General features: G+C 37.8%; 3 protein-coding genes across 3 annotated transcripts; 1 reads left to right on the plus strand and 2 right to left on the minus strand.

The window, feature by feature from the left end:
- The first annotated feature begins 1259 nt into the window (after positions 1 to 1259).
- On the plus strand, positions 1260 to 2282 carry LOC137743199 (NAC domain-containing protein 83-like). Its single transcript, XM_068483083.1, has one exon. The coding sequence runs from the start codon at positions 1260 to 1262 to the stop codon at positions 2280 to 2282; it is 1023 nt and encodes a 340-aa protein (XP_068339184.1).
- A 4079-nt stretch (positions 2283 to 6361) lies between these two features.
- Positions 6362 to 8533, minus strand: LOC137743733 (uncharacterized). The gene is made up of 4 exons (XM_068483677.1): positions 8351 to 8533; positions 7921 to 8059; positions 7351 to 7484; positions 6362 to 7248 (listed from the first exon to the last, which is right to left on the minus strand). Exons 1-4 carry the CDS (start codon positions 8494 to 8496, stop codon positions 6483 to 6485), a joined length of 1185 nt encoding a protein of 394 aa, XP_068339778.1. The 5' UTR covers positions 8497 to 8533; the 3' UTR covers positions 6362 to 6482.
- A 2492-nt stretch (positions 8534 to 11025) lies between these two features.
- On the minus strand, positions 11026 to 11859 carry LOC137743200 (uncharacterized). The gene is made up of 2 exons (XM_068483084.1): positions 11545 to 11859; positions 11026 to 11439 (listed from the first exon to the last, which is right to left on the minus strand). Exons 1-2 carry the CDS (start codon positions 11707 to 11709, stop codon positions 11332 to 11334), a joined length of 273 nt encoding a protein of 90 aa, XP_068339185.1. The 5' UTR covers positions 11710 to 11859; the 3' UTR covers positions 11026 to 11331.
- Positions 11860 to 13429: the final 1570 nt, after the last annotated feature.

Raw genomic sequence — 13429 nt, forward strand, 5'->3', positions numbered from 1 at the left:
TTATATGCCTATTTTGAATGGAATCCATTACTATTACGTTCTTATAAGTGGGGTTCAGTAAGTAGACGTCAACAAGTGTCCATGTTTTTAAAATAAATTACATCAATTGTCATTGTATGTTTTAACACAACTCATCCAAAAATAAAAGTGATTTAGATTTGGGAAAATAAATTACCTTCCTGTAAATTTTAATGTTTGTCTACCTAAAATTGTGGAAATTCTAGTCTAAAATTTGCTTGAATTTTATTGGTCTTCCCGTTGAGCCGATATTATTATTATTATATTGTTTGCGTATCTATTATTCAGGTACTCCAAATAATGGACATGTACCTAAAGAAGAGGAGGAAAACGGATTTAAGAAAGTGGAGAAGACGAACGTGCATATGGTTTAATAAGCTAACAATTAGGAGAATTATCTTCTTTTTTTTTTTTTTTTTTTTTAGTGAAACGATAACGTTAGTAAGTTAAATGTTAGATTAACCACTAACAGGGTTCAAATCCATGCCATCATGCAAGAACACAACACATTTTCACTACTATGGTAAAAGGCCACTTGCAGGAGAATTATCTTTTAGTCTTTCATGAAATTAAGGATTATCATAAACTTATCCTGATACTAGGGTGTAAAAGTGGACTAATATTAAGGATTATTATCAGTAATGCTAAGATCACGGGTAACATTGGGAAAAAATGATCCAAAAAAATAGGAACGACAATGTTGTGGAATTACAATCATTGGACCTAATTATAAAATAACTAAAAAGTGTGCTAATCCTAATACTAGGGTATAAAAGTGGACTAATATTAAATTAATTATTCTTTTTTTTTTTCCAATTTAGCGAGTGTCTGCATTTTTTTTTTTTTGTTTCAATTTTTTTGGAATTAAAAAATAATAATAGCATAGAAAAATTTGGTTTTAATTGTTTCCAAATTAAGGACGTGGTTAAAATGATCAACCGCTATGAAACTTAACATAAATGAAGAGAGTAGGAGTCCTACTAAAAGTGAGATTTCTCTATTTCCTAATACAAATAGGTCAGGCTAATTTAGGGTTTCTATATCTTACTTACCCTCCAAGCAACTAATTAACCCTAAACCAATACCCTCACCGCCCCATTGGCACTCCCCCTCTCTATATCTATAAATAATACCACTCACTCTTTGCTCTCTTGCTTTTGTCTGTCCCATCAACAACAACGCACAGAAACTTAGTTCACCACTCTATCGGCTACTGCACTTCATCTTCTCGTGTATTGTTAATGGAGATCTATCATTCCCTTGTACCGAGTTGTTTCCGCTTCAAACCCACCGATCAAGAACTCATCGGTCGCTTCCTCCGCTACTTTTTGGTGGAGACGCCGCAGCTACTGCCCCCGCCACCACACCACACCTTCATGCACAAGTGCAACCTCTTCGGCAACCACTCAGAACCCTCTGAGATTTGGGAGGCCTTTGGAGGAGGAGGAGGAGCACTTCAACTCGCTGCTCCTGACCAACCCGCCTTGTATTTCTTCTCTGAGCTCACGAAGAAAACCCCCAATGGTTCGAACATCGTTCGGAAGATGGGAAGAAACGGAGGTAAATGGGACGGCAAGGCAGTCCCTGCATGGGTTGAGGGAACTGACGGAACTTCTACCTGCATTGGACTAAAAAGAACCTTCTGCTACAAGAATGTATGCTCAGAGGACCATGGCGCGTGGTTACTAGACGAATACAGTCTCTTTGCGGCTCCAAGGAATCGCAAGAGCCATACAAGTTACGATTTTGATTATGTGCTTTGTCGGTTAAGGAAGACGTCCGACAATAACAACAGAAAGTGCCCGAGAACATCATCATCAGAGGATGATCAAGTGACCGCTTCCACGAAGAACAGCATTAACAAGAGAAAGTGTCCGACTTCATCATCATCAGAGGATCAAGTGACCACTTCGAACAAGAGGACGAAGAAGAAGAGCGCAAACGAAGAGATCGAAGGTGATAATGATCAAGAATTGCTACTTCCAGCAGATTCTGGAATTGCTGCAGATGGAGCAGTAGAAGAGAATGTTTGGGATCCAAGTTTATTAGAGAAATATTTGCTTGAAACCCATGAAGAGGAACCTTTGAATCCAAGTTTCTACAAGGAATGGATCGCTGCAGATGGAGGAGTACAAGAAGCTTATCATCCAAATGCCTACGAGAATGTGCTCGACCAATCATATTACGGCAGCAGCTACCCGAATAATGCTTGTTTGGAAGATCAGTTCATGCCACCCATTAACATTGCACAAGAGATGTTGTAATAGTTCTGTCTAATTTTCCACTGCCAGTACAACTTAGTTCTGAACATCTATATACAAATTTGATCGGCTTTAGTCCGTTTTGTTCCCGGTGATCATATATATAAAGTTATCAATGATCTGAGTCTGATTTTCCAGTCAATGTACTCTTAGATTTGTTAATTTGATGTCAAATAATGGATTTTCTTTTTAATTTACACAAAATAAATATTTTCTTGTCTTTAATTAATCATCATCGAACACAAAGCTTAAACATTTGGATCTCCAGACTGCCCTTCACAACCCGTGCGCTTAATTTATTACCACGTGATTTAATGATTAAGCATAAAGCATAAGCGGGTTTTGGGAGAAAGAAAGTAAAACTAACTTGAGATGCAAGGCACCTTAAGCCAGTGTGCAGTAAATGTAGACAAGCCATCAAAGCAGGGTAATAAAATTAAGCAAGTGGGCAAAAAGGATTTTTGTTTCAGTAAAAACTGTAAAATTTGAACAAAGATTGCTCACACTCGTGTCCAACATAGAACATACTATAATTGGATGAAACTGGAAGACACAATCAAGTCAATAATCCAACAATAAGCACTAGTAACGCTGCTCTTCTAGCCGCATAAATCACTTCTGCACGGGGGAGCTGGAATCGTCAAGCCTATTACCTCAGCTGTATAAGGCCCAAGGTGGCTTCTTCCAGGTGATTGTTCATCATTCACAACTCTAGTTGTCAATTGCTGCCTTGCAGGTTGCCACAATTCAACCATACTGACATTAGAAGATCCACACAAGCCTAAATTTTTAGTTACTTCTGTATCAAATGAGGCAGCAAGGTTCGAAGACGCAATTCACCGGGCGATGTGAGAAAACCAAATTTCTATGTACAATTCTGTCTTACTCTATGACTGCATCCATATACTTTGTTGATCACCTTGCCAGCATCAACCTGCTTATCATCTGTCAAACCATTAACAATAAATCCGATAATGTTTCTTGTTTTTCATTGTATCGCTCTTCCTCTTTCGCTTTGTTTTCCAAGCTACTTGCTATTTTCCATTGTGCTATTTAACTGAACGCCGAGGATTCACATAGAATCTGCATCAACACCCCTCAAAGAAACGAACAGTCAAATTGGGCTCACTTACTAATCCAAGTTCTGAAAGAAAGCAAAAGAAAGTCTCAAAGTTAAAACAAGATTGGATTGAAAACGTTCAATCAAGGATGATAGCATGGGCTAAAAAACTTTATGGGGTCTTAAGTTTAATGGATGCTCAATTCCTGAACAGAAAACGAATGTACCTACCGCCCTTTCCAAAGACGACAGTGCGGTAACTATGACATTCATCTCCTTCAACTACATGTAAAAGGGAATAAAAATACAATTGAATACATACCAAGTACAAGACATCTAAGTTATTTGCAGCATTCTTCCAATTCATGGTTCTTGCTTCATTATCTGGACTGCTGGAGATGCTAAACAAACAAAACCCAACACAATCCAAATCACGTACACAAATTAAATTAATACCACAACACTGACCCAACCGGGCTTTCCAACTTCCAGGTCCGTCCTCGTCCTTCTATGGCGAAGTACTGCTGAACAACCACCGGAGAAATTGGCACGGCGAGAAGCCAAGTTAAATATAAAAAAAAAAAACCAAGTGCCTCTGTGAGTTTGAAATGCTCGTGAGTCTTTCGGCCCCCAAAAAAGGTAGATAACCATGACTTGCCACCAATTATCTTCCTTAAAAAAAAAAAAAAAAAAAAACGAAGTTCAAGTTTGGTTTGAGTAAATACTAAAACTTGAAATTCTTGAATTACTCCTTTGTTTTTATCCAAACAAAATTCCATGGATAACTGGTTTATTTAATTTTACCTTTTTTCCAGTTTATTAGTGTCTGCATTTTTTTTAGAAAAACTAATAAAAAAGGTTTGAAAACTTTGAGTTTTAACCAAAAGGACAAAAATGCGTTGTAAGTAAATAGTAGAAGTGACTTTTTAGAGTAAAAATATCATTAACGTTAAAAGTGAACAGTGCTAGGAGTGTTTCGTTAAAACTTTTTTTTTTTTTTTTTTTTTTACAAAATTCAATTTTTTTAACCGACCAAAAAAAAAGGGTAAAAAAAGAAAAAAACTTGAATGTAACAAATTAAACACGTGGTTTATTAAAATGACTAACGGCTATGAAACTTTGACATAAATGTGAAGAGTCCTACTCAAATTGGGATTCTCTCTATTTCCTAATACAATCAGGACGTCCTAGAGTTAGGGTTTCTAATTTCTTACTTACCCTCCAAGCAACTCTCTCTCTCTCGTTGTAATTGTAGCTGTAGTTGTGATCAATCCTAATTGCTTGAGGAACTTGTATTGAATCCCTTTTATAAATACCAAACCAAACTACGCCATCTCTAATTGTCTGTCCGATCAACAACACCGCACAGAACCTAGTTAACTACTCCAGTACTGCACTTCATCTTCTCGTGTGGTGTTAATGGAGATCAATCATTCCCTTGTCCCGACCGGTTTCCGCTTCAAACCCACCGATCAAGAACTCATCGGTCGCTTCCTCCGCTACTTTTTGGTGGAGACGCCGCGGCTACTGCCCTCGCCACCCCACCACACCTTCATGCACAAGTGCAACCTCTTCGGCAACCACTCAGAACCCTCTGAGATTTGGGAGGCCTTTGGAGGAGGAAGAGCACTTCAACTTGCTGCTGCTGATCAACCCGCCTTGTACTTCTTCTCTGAGCTCACGAAGAAAAACCCCAAGGGTTCGAACATCATGCGAAAGATGGGAAGAAGCGGAGGTAACTGGGACGGCAAGGCAGTCCCCGCATGGGTTGAGGGGACTGACGGAACTTCTACCTGTATTGGACTAAAAAGAACCTTCTCCTACAAGAATGTAGGCTCAGAGGACCATGGCGCGTGGTTACTAGATGAATACAGTCTCTTTGCGGCTCCAAGGAAGCGCAAGAGCCATACAAGTTACGATTTTGATTACGTGCTTTGCCGGTTGAGGAAGACGTGCCCGAGTTCATCATCATCAGAGGATGATCAAGTGACCGCTTCAACGAAGAACGGCATTAACAAGAGAAAGTGTCCGACTTCACCATCATTCGAGGATCAAGTGACCACTTCAAACAAGAGGAAGAAGAATCAGCGTGCAAACGAAGAGATCAAAAGTGAGGATGATCAAGAAGCAGGATCAAAACAAAACATGAATCTGATCGATGTTGTTGAGGAGGAAGAAGGACAAGGCAATTCTTGTCTAACTAGTAATGATCCGAGATTGACCATCACGGTTGCCGAATCAAACGAAACAGTAGATAAAGCGCCGACCGATGGAGCAGTAGAAGAGGAAGTGCTTTCCCCAACAGCTTTTGCCTTAAAGGAATTTTTACTTTCTGAACCCGCGGAAGTGCTTATGCCAACTGCTTTTGAGGTCGCTGGTGATGGAAGAGTTGAGGAATTATATGCTGAACTCAAAGAAGTGTTGCATCCAAGTATGGATGATTGCTGGGATCGTCTCCAACTGCAGTCATTAGACGGTGGCAACTTCTGGTCAAGCACTTTTATAGATGAGCACCTTAATGTTTAAGGATTGTAGAAGCGATCGGCCTTGGTTGGTACCGAAGATTTGGTACCGGAATTTTTATCGGATTTAGTGAACAGTTTAGTTAGTGTTTCTTACAACATTGGTGCAAAAAAATTTATCTGCACCATATCAAAGTACTTTGTCTTTCCACTATAGTAGTTTACTCTTCAATTTGCTAATTTGATCAAATATTTACTCTGTTTTATATGTTTACTGTTTCCTTTTAATTTGCACTAAAAGAACAAGTTTGCGTGACAGTCTAACGGAAAATCAACTTAATCAGTCGCATAGCAGAAACAAGCGTTAACTTTTCGAACACAAAGCTGGATTAACTCGAAATGTTTAAGCATCAGCAGGATTTTGAGGAAGAAATAAAACCTGCCTTGATATGCAAGGTAGTCCAAACCAGTTTGTAAAGACAAAATGTGAAAAGCAGGGGAGTAAAAATGCAATCTTCATCAAGCCATCAAAGAAAAGCAGTAAAAGTAGCAAGTGGGTAAAAAGAAGATTTTTATTTCAGTAAAAACTGTAAGAACTGAAGTGTTACAACAATATGCCATCAGGCAAAGATGACAAAAGTTCCTCTAAATTATTCAACCAAACCACAAGATCCTCAAGCACTATAATTGGATAAAATTTGGAGACATAGTCAAGTCAATAATCTGAGGATAAGTGGTGACAACTCTACTCTTCCCGCTGCATAAACCGCTTCTACATTGAGGAGCTGGCGTAGTCAAATCTATTACCCCGGCTCCACAAGGTCTGAGATAGCTTTCACCCGGTGACTGATCATCGTCCGCAACTGTAATTGTCAATTGTTCCCTTGCAGGATGCCTCAGTTCAACACCACTGTCATCAGAAGATGTGGTAGCCGCATTCGAAGATGGCATTCTCACCGGTGATGTGATAAAACCAAATTGCTCTGTGCAATCTTCCTTTACTTGCTGACACTCTCCATATACTTTGTTAATTGTCTTTTCTGTATCATCATTCTGATCATCTTCTGAATTATGAACTATAAAATCTGACAATGGTTCTTGCTCTAGAGTGCCGTCATACAAGAATTCATCATATTCTTTTTCATTGTAGTGCTCATAGCTTCCTACTTTATTGCCGATATCATTATGCTGATCGCCTGCTGAATTATGAACCATGACGTCCAATAATGTGTTTTCCTGTGGCGAACTATTGGTACACATATCTTGATCACATTCCCTTTCATTGCACCAATCATCTTCATTTTCAAAAATGTCATCAGATAGTTTGGTTGAGGAAGGAAGATCATCCATGGAGCAAACTTTGACCTTCACCTGCTCCGGCAGGCGTGGACAGCCAGCAGAATGCTTGGTGTACTGGCTCGAAAAGAAGTTCACAGTGAGGTTCAAGCTGATGATCCAAACAAACAAAATTTCACATCCCATTAGTACTATAAAAAAAGCATGTGTGCTCATTCACTCACAATTCACGCATTAACAAATAAAACGATACCTGTTCCATGGCGGAAGAGTGAGCATTGTGTATGCAAGCTTGATCTTGCTGACAAGTCCCCCAAGGGTTTTAAAGCTTGCAGCAGCCTGCCTAACTGCCTTTGATACAGTTGGATTCTGCCAGGCCCATTCAAACTGCAATTTCCAAATCCAGTCGATATAAATCGGAAATCCCCAAGCTAACATGATCCCAACCAAATATTAATACATAACTGATTTGAAAATTGGTTCCAACCCAGTGCGGGTTCCAATAAAACTGGAGATATCCTCAAATGAAACAGAAAAACGACATAATTCTCAAGAAATTGGAGTTTGAAAGTTCCCAAATTCCAATTAATAAATCTTCATATAAACTTGAATCCAACAAATCAATAAAAAAAAAAGAAAAAGAACCAAATGGATGCTAAATTAGTACAAACTCAATGTAGGTCCCAATCAAACTGGAAATATCCACAATTGACACATAATTAAGATATAATTCTCAAGAAATTTGCATCTAAGTTGATCCTAATCAATCATAATTGATAAATTAACTATATTTGGAAGGAAATAAAGACAAAAATGTAGAGACCTGGAGAGCAGAAACGTTTGTTGGGAAACCATAGATGCACAAGACCATCTCCCAAGGCCGCTTTCGCTTCGTTCTCCAGGCTCCTTGCGATATTTCTCCGTTGTGCTGCCTTATTCGCCGCCTCGGATTCACTGTGAACCTGTATTCAGCATCACCCAGATAAACAAACAGTCAAACTGGGGACACTTGCTAATCCAATTTATAAAAGAAAGCAACATAAAGTCTCAAATTTCAAATAAATTCAAATCAGATAGTGCCAAATGAACAAACAGTGAAATTGGGCAGAATTATTGATCGCAGTTCTAAAAGAAAGTTTCAAAATTTAAAGAAATTCAGATGGAAAAATGATTGAATCAAGAATGATCTGATTATTCTGAACTGATTGGAGATTAAAAATTAATAAAAGTAACTAAGGATATTGGGAAATTACCCAATATAAGTGTGGCCCTTGTAGCGAGGGCTGCGAGAGGTCAACAGATAGCAAGCAAAGAATCGACCATCTCCTTCTTCTTCTTCCTCTGGCATCGCTGTTAGGGTTTCTGGGATTTCTGATCCTGCCTTTTTCTTCTGCCTCATCTCTCTCTCGTCTCTGCGAACACAAGCAGACACAGAGAGGTATACTGAAATTGGAATGAATACGATTCGACCGTTGGAATATTTTATCCTTATTGACTGTTTGAAAACCACGCCATTCGACGGTCGTGATCTGTCGGTGGTGCTGAAAGCGAAACCAAGCGAAAGGGATCCTCTCCAAGATCCCTTCTTTCTACTCTACTCCGGATTCTTTATTCTTAATTCATCAAATTAGGAAATCTGTATTATTGAAATTTGATTCAACTGCCATAAAAAGGAGCCTACAAATTATAATAACTTCAACCGTTAGATCAAATTTTAATAATAAAAATCCCCTAATTTAATGGATTAGAAGAAAAGAACGGGACCTAAAAAGAATAGACTGATTTTTACCTACTTTTTCATTTTTGGCTATCGAAGCTCTTAGTTTTTGCCGTTTATATTTTTTACGTATTTGATGAGTAAAACTTCTATAAATCCAGTGTAATTGTTTAACCATTAGATCTTAATTTTTATATTTTTAAATTAAATTTTAACCGTTAAAATTCCCAAAGTATCTTATACCATAGAACTCCATAAAAAATCTTCAAGAAGTGGTACGAGTTACAACACCAAGTCCACTATAAATTGACCTCACTCTCATTTTGAACCAGATAAATCCCTCACTTTGCAATTCTCTTACTTTAGTTTTGGAAGGGGTTTGACTGATTTTCTTTCATTTAGATACCTTTTTAATTGTGACTGACACGTATTATAATCTATTCACTCCTGTTATAACATTGATTTCGAATCCCTCTCAATAATAGAAAGAGTAGTGTTATTCACACACTATTTTTACTTCTTACACACGCGTCTTAATTTTCGATCGTCGGATCTAGTGAAATGAAGAAAATCAATAAAAATATGTGAGAAGTAAAAATAAGTATGCAAATAATAATGTCCTAATAGAAATTAACTTTATTTTGATACAGGTGGAGTTTATCTTGATATAAGTTTACCTTGATTTCTAACGAAAAAGTATCATTTTTCTGGAAATCTTAAAGATTATGTGATCGAGATCGTTCATCGTACATCGTGCGGTCATAAATCATTTAAAAATTTAAAATTAAATATAAATAACACTTAATGAAAACTGTTCGCAAGGTATACGAAAAGAATCCGACGAAAATCCTTTTCCATTTCTATCAAGCATTATTCTGAGTTTTTGAAGGGAGGGAGTTGAATCAATCAAGTTGTGGATGTATGGATAATTAGAAAATGTCACATTCTCCGACCAACTGATCGATCAGTTAGCAATACCAGCCCCACATGTAGTCAAAAGGTTGGCCAATCAAGAGAAATAATGAACCCAAAAGTACAACAAAACAATAAATCCAAATCACCAAGTCAGAAAACCTACCACAATTTAAGCACAAAAACTAGGCTACTCAACTCTGACTATTTGGCCCAAAACAAAGTGGCACTTACAATTACTATATCATACCAACTGAATTATTTTACATGCCGAAATTCGGTATATCAAAAATTTGACAGGGTAATATGATAATAGATTTTGTCATATCAAAAGTTTGGTATAGTAATTCGTACATGGATTTTGGTACGGTAATCGTACCAATACCACCCCTAGGTCTAAGCTAACATTATCCTTAAGTTTGTCGTTTACACTTGGCTAGTTGGTTCATGTTCTTAAAATGCATCAAATTCATTTCTGGCTTGTCAAGACATTATTGTTTTCAACATAGAAGACATCAACTAAGGAAACAATAGCTAACGGATTTGAGACAGGGGAAGATAAAAGGAGAGAAGCATTAACGGAGCAATTACCACTCTACAAAAGCATCATATTCCAATTCGTTTGACGAAAAAAAAATTACACATTACAAGCAGAGAGCATCAACAGTTCACAACCAGAATACCAGAAATGTAGAATCTTGCCTCAATAGTCACATAGAAAGCCAGCAAAACAAACTACCATTACTATAGACAAAGAATCCACATCTCAAATAGCGGTAACACGAATGGCATCACAACACTCCCCTTCCAAATGCCCTAACATCATCAACAAACATTAGCTCATAGGATACGACAGCAGCATTCAGCAGCATAGATTACACATTCGCATGTGGGCATGTAAGAGAAAAAAATCTCTATATTGGGCTGCAAATTGCAAACTCGATTAACCATAAACCAGCAGCCATGACAAACAACAATTTCCATTATCCCTAACCACGAAAACACAGAAAATCCCTCACCATAAACAGACAATTTATCCTTATGTTTGTGAATGCAAGCATAAGCATGAATATTGGTGTATCCCAGCCTTCGATGTTCTAAACGAGCGTTTCATAAAATCCTTTCTCGGCCTTCTCATTAACATCAAGAATAGTACCTATGCTAATCGATTAATGAACACTCAAACGGGTTAAAGTAGGAGACTTTCTTATATAACTGACAACATGCTCTCTTTGTAAATAGCATTAGCAAGGAAAAGTATAATGTATGAAAGCCGCCGAAGTTCGCAAGCCTTAGCTTTATACATAGCACAGGGAATAGCATGAGATAGAGGTGGATTATGTCTTGGTGAAATTTCTCCACACCACACTTGATTAGTTAATACAGAAACCAGAACCAGATAGTGTAAAATAGCAAAATTACAATACAAATTGGATTGATATTGTTGCTGAATGGTAGTAATTACAGCTACAGCACACCATTTGCAAACATCATACAACATTTCGGATTTCTTTTCAATTGGGTCCTTTCAAAATTACAACATCTTAGATTCTTAGTAGTCAATCTCAAACCTGGACTCGTGTGAGATTCCCAGCAATTATAGCATCAATCCGACTGCTTCGCCGCCGTCGACGACGCCAAATGCCTCCAGAGGTAGCGTCCACTGGCCATGTCCACGACGGTCCAGAACCCCGATTCCACGGCGGAGCGAACCTGCAAAAGGACACAAAAGAAGCGAAATTTGTTAAAACGGAGAGAAACCCAGAAGAGAAAAGCAGAAATGGTGCAGGAATTGAAGGGAGAAAATGGATTGGGAACCTTGGAGAATTGGAGGGGAGATTTGTTGGGGTTTTGCAGTTGGTGGGTTTCTTGTTCATCTTGCGGCATTTCCAATTGGGGGCCGTCGGATTTGAGGTTTCTGAGGACAAAGAAGCCGGCGAGGGTGGCGGAGAGGAATATGAGAATCAGCCGCAGGGGACACATTTCTCCTTCTCAATCTCTCAAGCATGCACAGAGAAAGAGAGGAGAGGAGAGGAGAGAGAAAGAGAGGAGGAGAGAGAGAGGATTGACAAATGTGTTGGTTATGAAAAGGGAGGGAGTGCAGTTGAAGAATGACAATGGTGAGAGGGAATGGTCAATTTTATTCTGTTTTGGTTATGGAAATGAGGTCATGACTTAAACTAATTCAAAGTATTGCGATAATTGCATTTGGCCTAACCAAACGCACATCCACACACACGTCTCAAATTAGTTGTCTAATTGCTTGAACATGACTTTAATGTTGAGGGACGGGTAATCAAGCTAGAGACCTCGGGTGTAAGAATGAAGGGTAATTGAATTAGAGATCTCGAGTGCATGAATGCATGTTTTTAATTAAATTGCATCAAATGTTGAGAATGGATAATTGAATTAGAAATCTCGAGTGCAAGAATGAATGTTTTAAATTAAATTGATTTGCAAGTCTGCATCTAGAATTCAGAGTTTTTTTTTTTTCCCTTGATACAAAGAATTGAGTCTCTTTGAGTGGGAATTTATTTTGACTTAAATTTTGGTTTTTTCATGTGCACCAATCACAACGCCATGTTGTGTTGTTATTATTAATGAACATGTGATAATATAGACAGAAGACTTTTGTATACTTTAGTTGTAGTATTAATATATAAAATAGGCCTTATACAGCACCCTTGTTAGAAAAAATTAAACATCAAGAAAATTATAAAACATTGTTTATAATTTCTATTTATATTACGAAAAAATATGCAAGTGATGGATTATCGTTTGTAGTAAAAAAAGTTAGTAAATAATATGGTCATAATATATTGCAAAGGCAAGAAGCACAAAGTTTTTTTTTCCCATTTATGAACTTACGTATGGAGATTAGCATTTTCATCACAATCTGCCAAACATTTGTGATATAGATTATACTTAATGGTTTTAGTTGAGTTTATCGAGTTTTGTTGACTCTAGAAGTTATAATGCTTACGTGGACATATGAGCTGAAGATGCTCGATTATAGATTGAAGATGGGGAGAGTTTGTTTTTTTATACAACATTGAAATAGGCGATTTGGACTGAATCACACAATGAGTCAGTTATATCTTGGAATCAAACTCGTCATATAGAAGAATTTAACTGAAGACTTCTTACTCACGAAAATAATATCATTAGATTGTAATACTGACATGATAACTCATTTAATAGTCCTAATGTTAGATTAGTCTCCCCTTCCCTACCCTAATCACCAACTTAAATACCTACCCCACATTGTAGAATCTAGCAATAAAAATCAACTGCGTGTTCAAGAATTCTATCTTTGTTTTGCTTTTTGTTGTTTTACTTGCTTTACTTAAGTGCTTTGGCATAATGTAAACCAACAAATTGAAAAGTAATTATGTATGGAAAGTGCTTCTTGGGCTGCTTTGCCATGTCTTCTGTCCCTAGTGCGTCCGTCGTGTTTAAGTGCTTCTTCGACTGAGATCGTCGAACCAATAGTATAAAGGCATTTTTTCCCTACATATCCCAAGGAAGGATAAAATTATACAATGGAAAGTCCACCATGTTGCATTTGTACTGGTTTTCCACTATCCTTTTTAAATGACCGACAATAGCGAAGCCGCCCGATAGCGCGGCGCTCACGATCATCAATGGCGGCCATCATGGCCGGCGACCGACGCTAGCGTAAACTACTAATACAGCAGTGCTA

This window comes from Pyrus communis, chromosome 8 (assembly GCF_963583255.1).
Source record: "Pyrus communis chromosome 8, drPyrComm1.1, whole genome shotgun sequence".
In the NCBI taxonomy this organism is placed as follows: domain Eukaryota; kingdom Viridiplantae; phylum Streptophyta; class Magnoliopsida; order Rosales; family Rosaceae; genus Pyrus; species Pyrus communis.